Raw genomic sequence first — 14,969 nt, 5'->3', positions numbered from 1 at the left:
TTCTCTCACATGTATTTATTATTATTATTATTAATATTAATATATATATATTTCTTTTTCTTTTTCTTTTTTTTTTCTTTTTAGAGAGAGAAAATAGAGAGAGAAGAGAGAGAAAGAGGGGAGAGAGGAAATTTTTCTCTTTTCTTATATATATATTTTTTTATTTTTTCTATTTTGTATTTTCTTTTCTTTTCTTTTTCTTTTTCCTTTTTCTTTTTCTTTTCCTTTTCTTTTCTTTTTCTTTTTTTTTTCCTTTTCTTTTCTTTTTCTTTTTCCCCCGTGGCCTTCTTTGGTCGGAACAGGGGAGGACTAGAGAGACGTTGCCCGTGGTTCGGTGGGCTGTGGCGGCACGACCGGTGGTCCGGCAGCGGCGACCGACGGCGATGGAGCCGGAGATGGCCGGCGGCGAGGTTCGGTCAGTGGGAAGTTAGAAAAAAAATGGAAAAACAGGGGACCGCCCCTTTCCTTGAATTTTCTCCGGTCATTGGCCGATCACCGGCGGCCATGACCTTCGGAGAAGATAGGTAGAGGGGTGGGGGTCCAAACCTAGGGGTGCGGCTGTCACGCCCCAACCCAATACCTGAGTTGGGCACATGACACGGCCACACAAACCCTAGAGCAGCACCCTAGGATCATGTAAGGCCTAAAATTTTAACACTTCAAAATTTTAGATAACTAATTAAATACCAAATCAATCAACCAATGTCACAACTTCAAATCAAATGCAATCTTGTTCAATACAACTATTCAAATGTTCTTTGGCATCAGAGAATTTAAACTAACTAAATTACTAAAGACTTCAGTCCTCATTTGCTCTCGCCCAAACCATCCAATCTAAGTTTCCTGTGAGTCTGAAAAAAAATTAAGAAGAAAAATATGAGCTTCTCCAACTCAGTAAGAATCACTGCACATGTACATCAAGCCAGTAAATAGAATTAATATTTCTAAAACCAATGCAATTGAGAAATCTTCTAGGTATACAATAACTAGAATAATATCACAAATATGCATATGTATCATCATACATCATCAGGTGGAATCTTCATTCATTGTTGAATTTCATATTAAATATTGTATCTTATCATATTTTTGATCTGTCAATATTTCAACCCTTTTTGGCTTTGGACTAACCCAGACCATACCTCAATCTCTTTCCAATCCAATTATTCTTTCATAAAAGCCTTTCAAGGCTGTCCCAGGATGAGCTCCTGGCCGGCTGTCCCACGTACAAAAGCCCGTGAGAGGCTGTCCCAGGCATAAGCTCCTGGCGGGCTGTCCCAGGCATGAGCTCCTGGCCGGCTGATCCACCTGTAAGCCAGTGGGGGCTGTCCCAGGCATAAGCTCCTGGCGGGCTGTCCCAGGCATGAGCTCCTGGCCGGCTGATTCATATGTCGAGGTTAGTCCAAAACATACCCTTTTCATTCAATTATGAATTTTATCGAATTATTTCAATTTACAGAATGAATAAGTTGATAATTCATGTCCATAAGATTCATACCATCAATCATAAAAATTCTTTCATAATATACTCAAAAAAATATTCATATAAGCCATATCTCAACGTCTAAAGCATGGAAAATTCATCGATTATAATTTCAATATTGTAATTTCAACATATAAGATTAACAAATAAATAACATAAATTTAGCGATGATCATGTACAGGATTCTTACCTCGATAATTGGGAATTCAAATTCACAACCTTATAGTCCGAAAATCAAGTCCTACTCGTTGTCTCACTGATCGTTAGACTGCTCTCCTATCAAACAAAATAAATTGATTTAACCAAATAAATTTTCTATATATTTTAAGGTCATCTGACTCATACCCATGTTCCCCCACCTTTTATATATATATATATATATATATATATATATTTCTTATATATATATATTTTTTTTTTATTAAAGAAGAGAGAAGATGCTTCTTCTTCTTCTCTCCTTACGTTCGAAAACAGGGACCCGAGCCCCCATTCGAACCTCTCCCCATATCCCGACCCAGAGAACACCCCCAGCCACCTTCCCCGGCAACGTTCCGACGCCGGCAATGCTACCGTGTCGGCGGCAGAGTCACCCTCCTTGTTGCCGGCGGCAGGGAAGGAAGAAAATCACAAAAACAGGGTATCCCTGTTGAGCCCGAACCAGCTCCTTGCCGGCTTCCAAACACCGGTGACCGGAGAATAACAAGGAGAAAAGGAAATACCTGGTTCCGCCGTCCAAAGAAAGCTCCGACGACTCCTCTTTCTTCCGATCAACCCCCCCACGGTAATCTTTGAGAAAGTTTCTCAAAACCCTCGATTTTCCTCAAAATTTTTGGTTGTAATTTCCTAAAGGAAGGTCGGGGGATCTTATAGTGGAGGTTTCCTACCCTAGCCGGACTCTTTGAGTCCGAAATTGCCGGAATCGTGAAGGAAGAAGACTCCGGCTAGGAGTCTTCCTCCTTCTCTGTTTTCTTTTTTTTTTTTTTTTTGTGTTGTTGGGCCGTCTGGCTACAGGCCCAGATAACCGGGCTGCTACAATCTCCCCCCCTTAAAAAAATTTCGTCCTCGAAATTTACATACCTGAGTTTTCAAAAAGTTGTGGATACTTGATCTTCATTTCTGTCTCGAGTTCCCATGTAGCCTCTCTCTCGCTATGATTGCCCCATTGAATCTTCACATAAGGAATAATTCGATGTCGTAACACCTGATCTTTCTTGTCAACAATCCGTACTGGATATTCTTCATAAGTCATATCCTTCTGAAGACGCAAAGGTTCATAACTCACGACATGACTTGGATCTGGAATATACTTCCTCAACATCGATATATGAAACACATCATGAACACCAGATAAAGTCGGCGGTAATGCTAATCGATATGCAACCTCTCCGATCCTGTCTAAAATTTCAAAAGGGCCAATATATCTTGGACTCAACTTACCACGAACTCCAAATCTCATTACACCTTTAGTGGGAGAAATTCTCAGAAAAACATGATCGCCTACATGAAATTCCAGCTCCCTTCTTCTATTATCAGTATAACTCTTTTGCCTGCTCTGAGCCGTACGAAGTCGTTCCTGAATCATGTGTACTTTTTCCACTGTCTGCTGCACTATTTCTGGTCCCAACAGTTTTCTTTCCCCCACCTCATCCCAACAAATGGGCGATCTACATTTTCTTCCATATAATGCCTCGAAAGGAGCCATCTGAATGCTTGCTTGGTAACTATTATTATAAGCAAACTCAACCAATGATAAGTGATTATCCCATGCTCCGCCTAAGTCCATGACACAAGCCCTTAACATATCCTCTAGGATCTGTATGGTTCGTTCTGATTGTCCGTCAGTTTGAGGATGAAAAGCTGTACTGAAATTTAACTTGGTTCCAAGAGCTTTATGAAGACTCTTCCAAAACTGCGAAACAAATCTACTATCTCGATCTGACACAATAGTAACTGGTACTCCATGCAGTCGTACAATCTGCTCTATATATAAGCCTGCCAATCTTTCTAAGGAGAGACCAATCCGAAAGGGTAAGAAATGTGCTGATTTCGTCAATCGATCAACAATTACCCATACGGCATTATTATTTCGAAATGTTTTAGGTAATCCAGTTACAAAATCCATAGTAATATGCTCCCATTTCCACTGAGGAATAAGAAGAGACTGCAGTGGTCCTGCTGGTCTTTGATGTTCAGCTTTTACTTGTTGACATACCAAACATTGGGCTACAAATTGTGCAATATCCCTTTTCATACCAGACCACCAAAAATTTCTTTTCAAATCTTGATACATCTTTGTGCTTCCAGGATGCATAGTGTAAGCCGAACAGTGAGCTTCCTCTAGGATCTCGTCTCTTAATCCAGAAATCTTGGGAACACATAGTCTGTTATCAAATCTCAATGACCCATCCTCATGTATCCAAAATTTTGTCTGTATACCGGATTTCACTACATTTATGACCTTTTGTAACTCTGAATCCTCCTTTTGAGCTGCTTTAATCTTTTCAATCAAAGTAGGCTGTAGTACAAGATTTGCAAGCTGAACTTGAGAATCATGCAGTCGTATTTCAATTCCTGATTTCTCCAAATCCAGCAATATAGATTTTTGTGAGGTAATTAGAGCAGCCAATTCACCAGAAAACTTTCTACTTAGAGCATCGGCTACAACATTTGCTTTCCCGGGATGGTAATTTATTGTCACGTCATAGTCCTTTAGTAGTTCCAGCCACCTTCTTTGTCTCATATTTAACTCCTTCTGAGTAAAGATATATTTTAAACTTTTATGATCTGTGAAAATCTCGCAATGCTCCCCATATAAGTAATGCCTCCATATTTTTAAAGCAAAAACTACAGCTGCTAATTCTAAGTCATGAGTAGGATAATTCCGCTCATATAACTTCAGTTGTCGAGAGGCATAAGCTATCACCTTTCCTTTTTGCATCAAAACACAACCGAGACCTTTACGAGAAGCATCGCTATAGATAGTGAAACCCTCTGTCCCAGATGGAATGGTTAAGATTGGAGCAGTCACCAATCGTCTTTTTAACTCTTGGAAGCTTTGCTCACATTCGTCTGTCCATTCAAATTTTACTTGTTTCTGTGTTAGACGAGATAGAGGCATAGCAATACTAGAGAAACCTTCCACAAACCTTCGATAATAGCCAGCTAATCCCAAAAAGCTGCGTATCTCTGATACGTTAGTGGGTCGGCTCCAGTCAACTACTGCCTCCACTTTCCTTGGGTCAACTGAGACACCCTCCTTGGAGATGACATGCCCGAGAAAAGTAACACTGCTCATCCAAAATTCACATTTTTGTAGCTTTGCATACAGCTTCTTTTCCCTCAGAGTTTCTAATACAGTCCTCAAATGTTTTTCATGCTCGAGTGAGCTTTTCGAGTAAATTAAAATATCATCAATAAATACAACTACAAATCGATCCAAGTATGATGCAAACACTCGATTCATAAGATCCATAAAGGCTGCCGGTGCATTGGTCAGACCAAATGGCATGACCAAAAACTCATAATGCCCATATCTAGTCCGAAAGGCTGTTTTTGATATGTCTCCCGGCTGTATCTTCAACTGATGGTAACCAGAACGAAGATCAATTTTTGAGAAAACTTGAGCTCCTTGCAACTGATCAAACAAGTCATCAATTCGTGGTAAAGGATATTTGTTTCGCACTGTTACCTTGTTTAATTCTCGGTAGTCTATGCAAAGCCGAAGGCTACCATCTTTCTTCTTTACAAAAAGTACTGGAGCTCCCCAAGGTGACACACTAGGTCTAATGAATCCTTTGTCCAACAACTCTTGCAATTGTTTTTGTAATTCCTTCAATTCTGCTGGAGCCATTCGATAAGGAGCTTTAGAAACTGAACTCGTACCAGGGATCAGGTCAATAGAAAATTCAATCTCTCGATCAGGAGGTAGTCCAGGTAGGTCATCAGTAAAAACATCAGAAAATTCCTTCACAATAGGGATATCCTCTAACTTGAGTTTTTCATTCTGAGTTTCTAATACAGTGGCTAGAAATCCTTCACATCTTTTTCTAAGAAATTTCTGAGCATGAATAGCTGAGATGAACTTCTGGTGAAAGAAGGGTTTAGTGCTCTTAAAACTAAACTCTGACTGTTCTGAAATTTGAAACATTATTGTCTTTTGGAAGCAGTCAACTGTAGCATGATATGCTGCTAACCAATCCATCCCCAAGATTAGATCAAAGTCTTTCATCTCTAAGACTAATAAGTCTGCTTTCATCTCCCTATCCTCGATACTTAGCACACAATCTTTGCAAATTGAATTTACCAGGATCACCTCTCCACTTGGTGTACAGACACAGAGATTATTTTCTAAAGGTGTAGGAGACATCTCTTTATTCTTCTTAATAAAACTAGTTGCTATAAAGGAGTGGGTTGCTCCAGGATCAAATAGAGCATAGACATTGTTGGATGCAATTTTAATCATACCTGTCAGATATTCATTTATCATTCAGTGCTATATGTCCTTATATATCTAAGCATATAATAATTCATGACATATATATAAAAGAATTTTTAAGAGATCGATTCAGTACCTGTCACCACTGAGTTAGAAGCATTAGCATCCTGTTGTGTAAGTGCATAGACTCGTCCTTGGGTCTTTGATTTTTGTTGTCCCGCATCTTGTCTTTGTACATCTTGGGGTGCTCGATTAGCGGGGGTATTCTGATAATTTTGAGGCATCTGCTGTCTCTGAGATTCTCCTCCATTGCGGCATACAACTGCTTTATGGCCATCTCGTCCACATTTGTAACATTGTCCCCCAGGCCATGTGCAATCTCGTTTAAGATGGGATCCTCCACATCTATAACATATAATGCTCCCCTGATATTGAGTTTTACTTTCAACTGCAGACTGGCTTGATTTTGGGGTTTTTGGCTTGAAGGCCCTGCTACTTTGACCTTGAGAATCAGTTGCTCGATCCCTTTTCTTCATACTTTTCTCTCTTGCTGCTTGAGCATCATTGAGTCCTTTTTCTATTATTAAGCATTTGTTTACGACTTCTTTATAAGTGGGCAGCTCAAAGACAGTCACCAACTGTTGAATTCTATCCCTTAATCCATTCTCAAATTTTCTGGCTCGAACATTTTCTTCAGCTATCAATGCAGGGGCGTATCTCGACAATTCTTCAAATTTGGCTGCATATTGAGCAACTGTCATATGGCCCTGCACCAGACGATCGAACTCTCGAAATTTCTGGAGTCGGATACTCTGGGGAAAATACTTTTCATAGAAAACCTTTCTAAATTCTTCCCATGTAAAAGGTACATCATTTGGCCCAAGCTTTCCAATTTCCATCTCCCACCAATCGGCTGCCTCACCTAGTAACATAAATGTGGCAAAGGTGACCTTGTCTTCAGCAGGACATCTCAAAGCATGGAAAACTTTCTCTATTGCTTTTAGCCAGCTTTCAGCTTCCATAGGATCTGAGGTCCCTGAGAATGCCGGCGGTGCATATTTTTTGAAGTCTAATAAATTGATTCGACGTTCATACTGATTTCCCACTCCTTGTTGTTGCTGGGACTGCCGCTCCTGAAATATTTGTTGTATGATCTGCTGTTGGTGTCCCTGTTGCACCTCCAATATCCTCCTCATATCTTCCCTTGCAGCCACTTGTTGTTGAACCAGTACTTGCATTAACTGAGCTGTAGTAATTTGTTCCCCAGGTTGAATTTCAGGTTCTCCTGGAGTTTCTTCCCCGGGAGTGACCTCAGCAGGCTCAGTAGGATATTCTTGTTGTGGTGCTTCATCATCCGATAAGGGTGGAGCATTTTCTTGTGGTGTAGCTGGCTCCCAAGCACTAGAGCCATCTGCAAAACGAGTAGGTCTCCGATTTCGCCCACGTTCAGTCCCTCTTGCCATGACAACCTACACAGTTTCACTTTAGTCAAGAATTTAAGAATAATGTTTCGTATTAATCAATTTCCATCTAAAAATCTACCCATATACTCTCTCTCTAAAATAAACCTTAGGATTCCTAAACCTAGGCTCTGATACCACTCTGTCACGCCCCAACCCAATACCTGAGTTGGGCACATGACACGGCCACACAAACCCTAGAGCAGCACCCTAGGATCATGTAAGGCCTAAAATTTTAACACTTCAAAATTTTAGATAACTAATTAAATACCAAATCAATCAACCAATGTCACAACTTCAAATCAAATGCAATCTTGTTCAATACAACTATTCAAATGTTCTTTGGCATCAGAGAATTTAAACTAACTAAATTACTAAAGACTTCAGTCCTCATTTGCTCTCGCCCAAACCATCCAATCTAAGTTTCCTGTGAGTCTGAAAAAAAATTAAGAAGAAAAATATGAGCTTCTCCAACTCAGTAAGAATCACTGCACATGTACATCAAGCCAGTAAATAGAATTAATATTTCTAAAACCAATGCAATTGAGAAATCTTCTAGGTATACAATAACTAGAATAATATCACAAATATGCATATGTATCATCATACATCATCAGGTGGAATCTTCATTCATTGTTGAATTTCATATTAAATATTGTATCTTATCATATTTTTGATCTGTCAATATTTCAACCCTTTTTGGCTTTGGACTAACCCAGACCATACCTCAATCTCTTTCCAATCCAATTATTCTTTCATAAAAGCCTTTCAAGGCTGTCCCAGGATGAGCTCCTGGCCGGCTGTCCCACGTACAAAAGCCCGTGAGAGGCTGTCCCAGGCATAAGCTCCTGGCGGGCTGTCCCAGGCATGAGCTCCTGGCCGGCTGATCCACCTGTAAGCCAGTGGGGGCTGTCCCAGGCATAAGCTCCTGGCGGGCTGTCCCAGGCATGAGCTCCTGGCCGGCTGATTCATATGTCGAGGTTAGTCCAAAACATACCCTTTTCATTCAATTATGAATTTTATCGAATTATTTCAATTTACAGAATGAATAAGTTGATAATTCATGTCCATAAGATTCATACCATCAATCATAAAAATTCTTTCATAATATACTCAAAAAAATATTCATATAAGCCATATCTCAACGTCTAAAGCATGGAAAATTCATCGATTATAATTTCAATATTGTAATTTCAACATATAAGATTAACAAATAAATAACATAAATTTAGCGATGATCATGTACAGGATTCTTACCTCGATAATTGGGAATTCAAATTCACAACCTTATAGTCCGAAAATCAAGTCCTACTCGTTGTCTCACTGATCGTTAGACTGCTCTCCTATCAAACAAAATAAATTGATTTAACCAAATAAATTTTCTATATATTTTAAGGTCATCTGACTCATACCCATGTTCCCCCACCTTTTATATATATATATATATATATATATATATATATATATATATATTTCTTATATATATATATTTTTTTTTTATTAAAGAAGAGAGAAGATGCTTCTTCTTCTTCTCTCCTTACGTTCGAAAACAGGGACCCGAGCCCCCATTCGAACCTCTCCCCATATCCCGACCCAGAGAACACCCCCAGCCACCTTCCCCGGCAACGTTCCGACGCCGGCAATGCTACCGTGTCGGCGGCAGAGTCACCCTCCTTGTTGCCGGCGGCAGGGAAGGAAGAAAATCACAAAAACAGGGTATCCCTGTTGAGCCCGAACCAGCTCCTTGCCGGCTTCCAAACACCGGTGACCGGAGAATAACAAGGAGAAAAGGAAATACCTGGTTCCGCCGTCCAAAGAAAGCTCCGACGACTCCTCTTTCTTCCGATCAACCCCCCCACGGTAATCTTTGAGAAAGTTTCTCAAAACCCTCGATTTTCCTCAAAATTTTTGGTTGTAATTTCCTAAAGGAAGGTCGGGGGATCTTATAGTGGAGGTTTCCTACCCTAGCCGGACTCTTTGAGTCCGAAATTGCCGGAATCGTGAAGGAAGAAGACTCCGGCTAGGAGTCTTCCTCCTTCTCTGTTTTCTTTTTTTTTTTTTTTTTGTGTTGTTGGGCCGTCTGGCTACAGGCCCAGATAACCGGGCTGCTACAGCGGCGCCATGGACGGCGGCGCTGGTGGCCGGAAAAAGGAGGGAGATGGCTCGGTCGAACAGAGCAAAACATGATCTTGGATCTTTGTGGATTTTCTGACGAACCCGACGGCCGGCGAGGGTGCACGAAGCCATGGGAAGGAGGGGAAGGTAGAGAGGAAGGAGGGCCGGGGCTTACCTTCGACTTCGGTGAGGTTTCCGGCGAGAAATCGCGGCGAGCACAGGTCGAGGGGCCGCGGCTTCAAACGGGAAAATCAGAGAAAAACTCCGACGATCGTCGGTGACCGAAGGATCTACACTTAGAGGAGAAGAGGGGGTTCTTATAGAGCTCGTCCTAAAGTCTTTTAATGGCCCTAGGACTCCGATTTTTGATCGGAGACGGGGAAGAGGAAGACTCCGATCGGGAGTCTTCCTCCCTGCTCTGTTTTTTTTTTTTTTTTCCTGGTGGGCTTTGTGGGCTGGTTTTGGGCCCAATTGGGCCGGATTATCACAATCTCTCCTGTAGTGTCCCCGCTCCCTGCACTCAAAACAGTTAGCCTTTTTCATTCTAGACTTTGATCTAGCCTTAAATTTCTTTTTGGTTGAAAAACCTTCCCTTGACTGTGTTCTTCCCCTGCTCAACAAACCCTCTCCCTCAGATCTGTCTCTATTATCTGAAAAAATCTTTTTCAACTCCTTCGATTTTAGTGAATTACTAACATCATCTAGTGAAATACTGTCTTTTCCATACAATAGAGTATCTACAAAAGTCTTATATGAGGGTGGCAACAAACATAACACAATCAAAGCCTGATCCTCACTATCAATATCAATATCTATATTCTTCAGGTCCATAATGATTGAATTAAATTCATCCAGATGTTCTTTAATAGGCATACCTTCATTCATTCTAAGATTGTACAGTCTTTTCTTCAGATAGAGACGATTTGTCAGCGATTTGGCAGAATACAGCTCCTCCAATTTCTTCCACGCTTCAGGTACCAATTTTTCACTAGCAATCTCTCGCAGAACATTATCAGTGACGCTCATGAAAATCGCACTCAAGGCTCTCTCCTTCAGATTGGCCTTGTCCGCCTCCTTCATACCCTCTAGAAAGTTATTCTCAACTGCCTTCCACAAACCTTGCAGAATCAAGGAAGATTTTATTTTAATCTTCCACAGACTGAAACTCGATCCTCCGTTAAACTTCTCCACCTCATACTTCGTTGAAGACGATGCCATCTGTGAACCCTAAACTGCACGCATACAATGCTCTGATACCAATTTGTTATAGCAAGCACAAATATAGGGCACACACAGATTCGTACAATCACATAAAATAGAGAAGAGAAGAAAAAACAAATACAGAATTTACGTGGTTCGGCTGAAAAGCCTACATCCACGGACAAGACACGAGAGAAAATTTCACTATGATGAAAAGAGAGATACAATCACTCAAGAACTCTCCAAACTCTAGCCGCAATTTGATTTCCCAAACCTCTCTCATGCCCTTCGCTACCACCACAGAACTCCCAAAATATTTCATTCAGGTCGCAATGCGGGCTTTTCAGATTGGGTCATAGTTCGAGCCCATAAAAGATATCCAAAATTCAAGCCACATTAACAGGAATCAATTGCAAAGTAAATTGGAGAACTGTCTGCTTATAAAAAAAAGGAGGGAGGTTTAGGAGTCAAAGATATCCATCAAATGAATACTGTATTACTGGCAAAATGGGGATGGCGAATGCTTATTAAAGAAAATAGCCTTTGGAGAAGGCAAGTTAATTTTGCATATCATTATAAAGTCAGACTTTCAAAATCTTGGAAGCCAATCAAAAAATGCTCAAATCTTTGGCGAGATGTCATTAGAGGTCTTCCTTCTTTTTTGAACAGGGTTCAACACATTATTGGTAATAGGCAGGAGACTCTATTCTGGAGAGATAACTGGATTTGTGAAGCTCCACTACAATACATTTTTCCATTACTATTCCTTCGATGTAAGAAGAAGAATGGTAGTGTAGCTCAGTTTTATAATTTCAGAAACAGAATGTGGAAAATCAAATTGCCTCCTTCTGCTGGACCTCAAGACCGAATCGAATTCTCATACTTGACCTCCTTGCTCAACAGCATCAGTTTGAACTTGGAGAATGATCAAATCTCTTGGAAAGCAGATAGCAGTGGTAATTTCTCCTGTTCCTCATTATATTGCTTCCTAAATACTACTGGTGTCAAGTGCAAATTTACTTCTTCGCTCTGGAGCATTAGTATCCCTTTGAAGATCAAATGCTTCCTGTGGTTATGCTGGAAAAACAAACTCAACACTAGAGAACTACTTGGAAAGAAAACTGGACGTTTCTTGGGTGGCTGTGCTATCTGTAACCAGGTGCCAGAATCTACTGATCATCTCTTTTCCACCTGTCCCTTCTTCTCTAGCATTTGGAAGGCTCTTTGTTCTGCTTTAGGAGTACTTCATCCACAATCTTCTCTCAAATTTTTGTGCTTGGATTGAATTATAAGGAACTTTCCGAAGAAGACATAACCAGTGATCTTAATGTTCTTTTTGCAGCTGTGACCTGGAATTGTTGGAAAGAATGCAATACAAGACTTTTTCTCCATAAAAACTTATCTATTCATTCAGTGGCTGTCAATGCTTTTACTCATTTCAAAGATTGGTCCTTGCTTTGCAAGAGCTCAGAGTTACCAGGATTTACAAAAGTTTGGTCAAAGATTAAAGCAACACCTCTTATGATCCTCTCTAATCTCTAATGCTCTGTTTTCTCACATTGCTTGTACGTAAGGTTGGCAGTTTGGCACTTGTTTGTTTTTATCCTTTTCCCTTTTGGGTTACATAGTGTGTTGAGCTTTGTACCCTTGTATTTTCCTCTTCATTTGCAATAAAGGCTGGGTGGTTTTTTACCTCCCTTTCACTCAAAATAAATAAATAAATAAATAAATAAATGGTCTTCATCAAGAAAAAATAATAATGATAAAACAGTCCAAGCAAGCAGCCACTTGTGACGACAGAACAAGGCTATCATAGGTTTGAAGTGAAATGAGAAAGAAACCAAATATGAGCTTGGTCTTGTTCAAAAACATGACGGTCTTCCCTAATCCCTGATTGTTAAACAATATTGCAGCTGGCCTATGTGCACAGGGTATTTAGTTATACCCGGTTGTTAATTTTGTATTCACAAAATTGACTTTTCTAGATCAAAATATTTGGCTTCTCGCTTGTGGGATATCTCTTTTAACCTTCTCACATTAATATAATGCCAGCTCAACCCCGAGGCTATCATGTTTAGGGAGCTTTGTCCTTGCATCTTGTTGAATTCTCTTCACTGCTATTGCCTTTAATTCATTTTTTGGAGAGACTATGGTGGAGAAGTTGAAGCCTAGTTGTAACAATCCAAAACCTCATCCAGAAAAACTAGCTAAAAGATATTATTTGAGTTCTTTGGCCATGTATAAGCACCCAATATCTATCCAGTGCATAATCAATATTGTAGGATCAAACATATATACGCACGGATCCTCACATATTGTTTGTGTTTAATCCTTGGCATCTTTGTCAGGTTAAGAGTCCAAATCCATTTAAATCTAATCATAAATGCTATGATTAGCCCATAGTTAGCCCTAATGGTCCCGTATTATAGTATCCTCTAGTTCGCAAAGGCTATGGGCTAGATTTGCTTTGATATCATTTATCGCAATCTAAGATCTCATCTAACAAAATTAGTTTGAAGGTATTATTTGGATTCTTTAGCTTTGTATAAGTATCCAAGATCTATCAAGTATATAAACGATATGGGATTAGAAATATACCCATACAGATCCTCATACTAGTGATCACCTCCAAGATCTTTTTACTGCTATCTGACTGGGAACATATACTAACTAATCTTTGGAGTCTCCCTTTTGCCTTCAATCCTTGGTGGAAGTGCAGTCTTTTGGATTTATGTTGATCCAGCATTGATATTTTGCCTTTTCATTTTGCACATTTTTATTTGGCTTCTTTTCTTCTTGTATCACGTAATTTATGCATATTGTATACTCTTCTCTTCATTTATTCTGAATACAACTTGGTGAGTAATGTATGTAACCACTCTAAAGATAATATATATGTTGTTGCTGAAATTCGGCTCTTAGTCGAGATGATTGAAGTTGAGGTATAGGAATGTCCTTCAGAGAAAGTGACCTACAAAAGAAGCTCTGGCTGAAAGTGGCTTCGGCAGAGATCCTTCGATACTCAAATTAGATTTTAAGAAATAGGTAAGAAAGAGCGTGTGAGAGAGTATACGTATCTTGAGGATTCCTTTAAGATCTCTATTTATAGATAGAGGCGTGCATTGTTAGTGGGACGTTATTTCTGGCCCATCCCAATCAGATTGGATGCGGTGTGCCGAGATTTGGAAGCGAGATTCTCGAAGTGCGATAGTTATTTTTTGCCTTATCTGCTTTGGGGCCAATTGTTGTGCAGCGGCTATTTGAATTTGAAATGAAGGTATGAGATGGGATCAAGCTAGCTTCGATTGAGGGGGCTTTGGATTAGACATCGACATCACTGACGGAGATCTAGATCGGTCTGGTGGAGGTAAGCACCGAAGGGGAAAGACGATCGTGAGCTGGATATGCTGTGGAAGTATAGATTAGTTGAGTTCGAAGTATGCCTATCACTGAAGCTAGGATTAGTATATCCAAGGATAAGCATGCTGCAAAAGTAAGGACCGGTGGAACTCGATGTAACCTAATTGGGACTTCTTTATGTTTTCGGCATAAAAATGATATTACCCTCAACAATATATATCGGATAAACTTGTTATCTTGATGAGCGCAGATGGTGGAAATGGCAGGAAAAGAAGAAATAAGGCTTGTATTCATATCTAAAATTGGAAAAAAACTAACTCAAAACTGAGCATCTAAGATCTCGACAAAAACTCAGCAATTATCTAGTGATATGCCAGTTGTAATGGGAGCCTAGGAACTTAGAGTGATGGGAAAGAAAAATATCAAGGATTGAGAGTCTCTTGCCTTAGCTCTGGCAAGATTTTAGTGGGTGTTTGGTTCGCAACCAGAATCAGAATGGGAATGAAAATCGGAATGGCCAAATCTCCTGAAGCGTTTGGTTCATAACCGGAATCGAAATCAAAATCGGAATGAAAATTTGAATCCATAGAGGAGAATAGGGATTGAGTTCTATATAGATTGAGTCATTCCCATTCCACCCTACAATGAAAATCGGAATGGGACTCCTCCCAATCTGACGGTTAGAATGAGAGTCATCCATTCCGATTCCGATTCCAGACCCCCACTCTCTCCAAGCAAACATCCCCTTAAGGTGTTATAGGAAATCAGTATAGTAGCATTCAGGAGGAAGAAAGGTTGGAAACAACAATTGACCAATAGCGATCTTCAATGGGCCTTGAAATAGAAGCCCAAGCCTTAAATAGATGACTGATTGGAGGTGGATGGAAGCCAGAAGAAGTCCAATTCCTATCTGAAT

At 40.0% G+C, this 14,969-nt stretch overlaps 1 protein-coding gene across 1 annotated transcript; it reads right to left on the bottom strand.

The window, feature by feature from the left end:
- Window positions 1-2,552: 2,552 nt before the first annotated feature.
- Window positions 2,553-10,711, bottom strand: LOC140857298 (uncharacterized). Its single transcript, XM_073256077.1, has 8 exons — window positions 10,190-10,711; window positions 7,151-7,387; window positions 6,758-6,840; window positions 6,155-6,343; window positions 5,605-5,754; window positions 5,259-5,529; window positions 4,149-5,051; window positions 2,553-3,383 (listed from the first exon to the last, which is right to left on the bottom strand). The coding sequence occupies exons 1-8, from the start codon at window positions 10,709-10,711 to the stop codon at window positions 2,553-2,555; spliced, it is 3,186 nt and encodes a 1,061-aa protein (XP_073112178.1).
- Window positions 10,712-14,969: the final 4,258 nt, after the last annotated feature.

The sequence above is a fragment of the Elaeis guineensis genome, chromosome 1, assembly GCF_000442705.2.
Source record: "Elaeis guineensis isolate ETL-2024a chromosome 1, EG11, whole genome shotgun sequence".
Lineage (NCBI taxonomy): Eukaryota > Viridiplantae > Streptophyta > Magnoliopsida > Arecales > Arecaceae > Elaeis > Elaeis guineensis.
The sequence above is the reverse complement of the archived record's forward strand: the minus strand, read 5'-3'. Positions and strand labels throughout refer to the sequence as shown.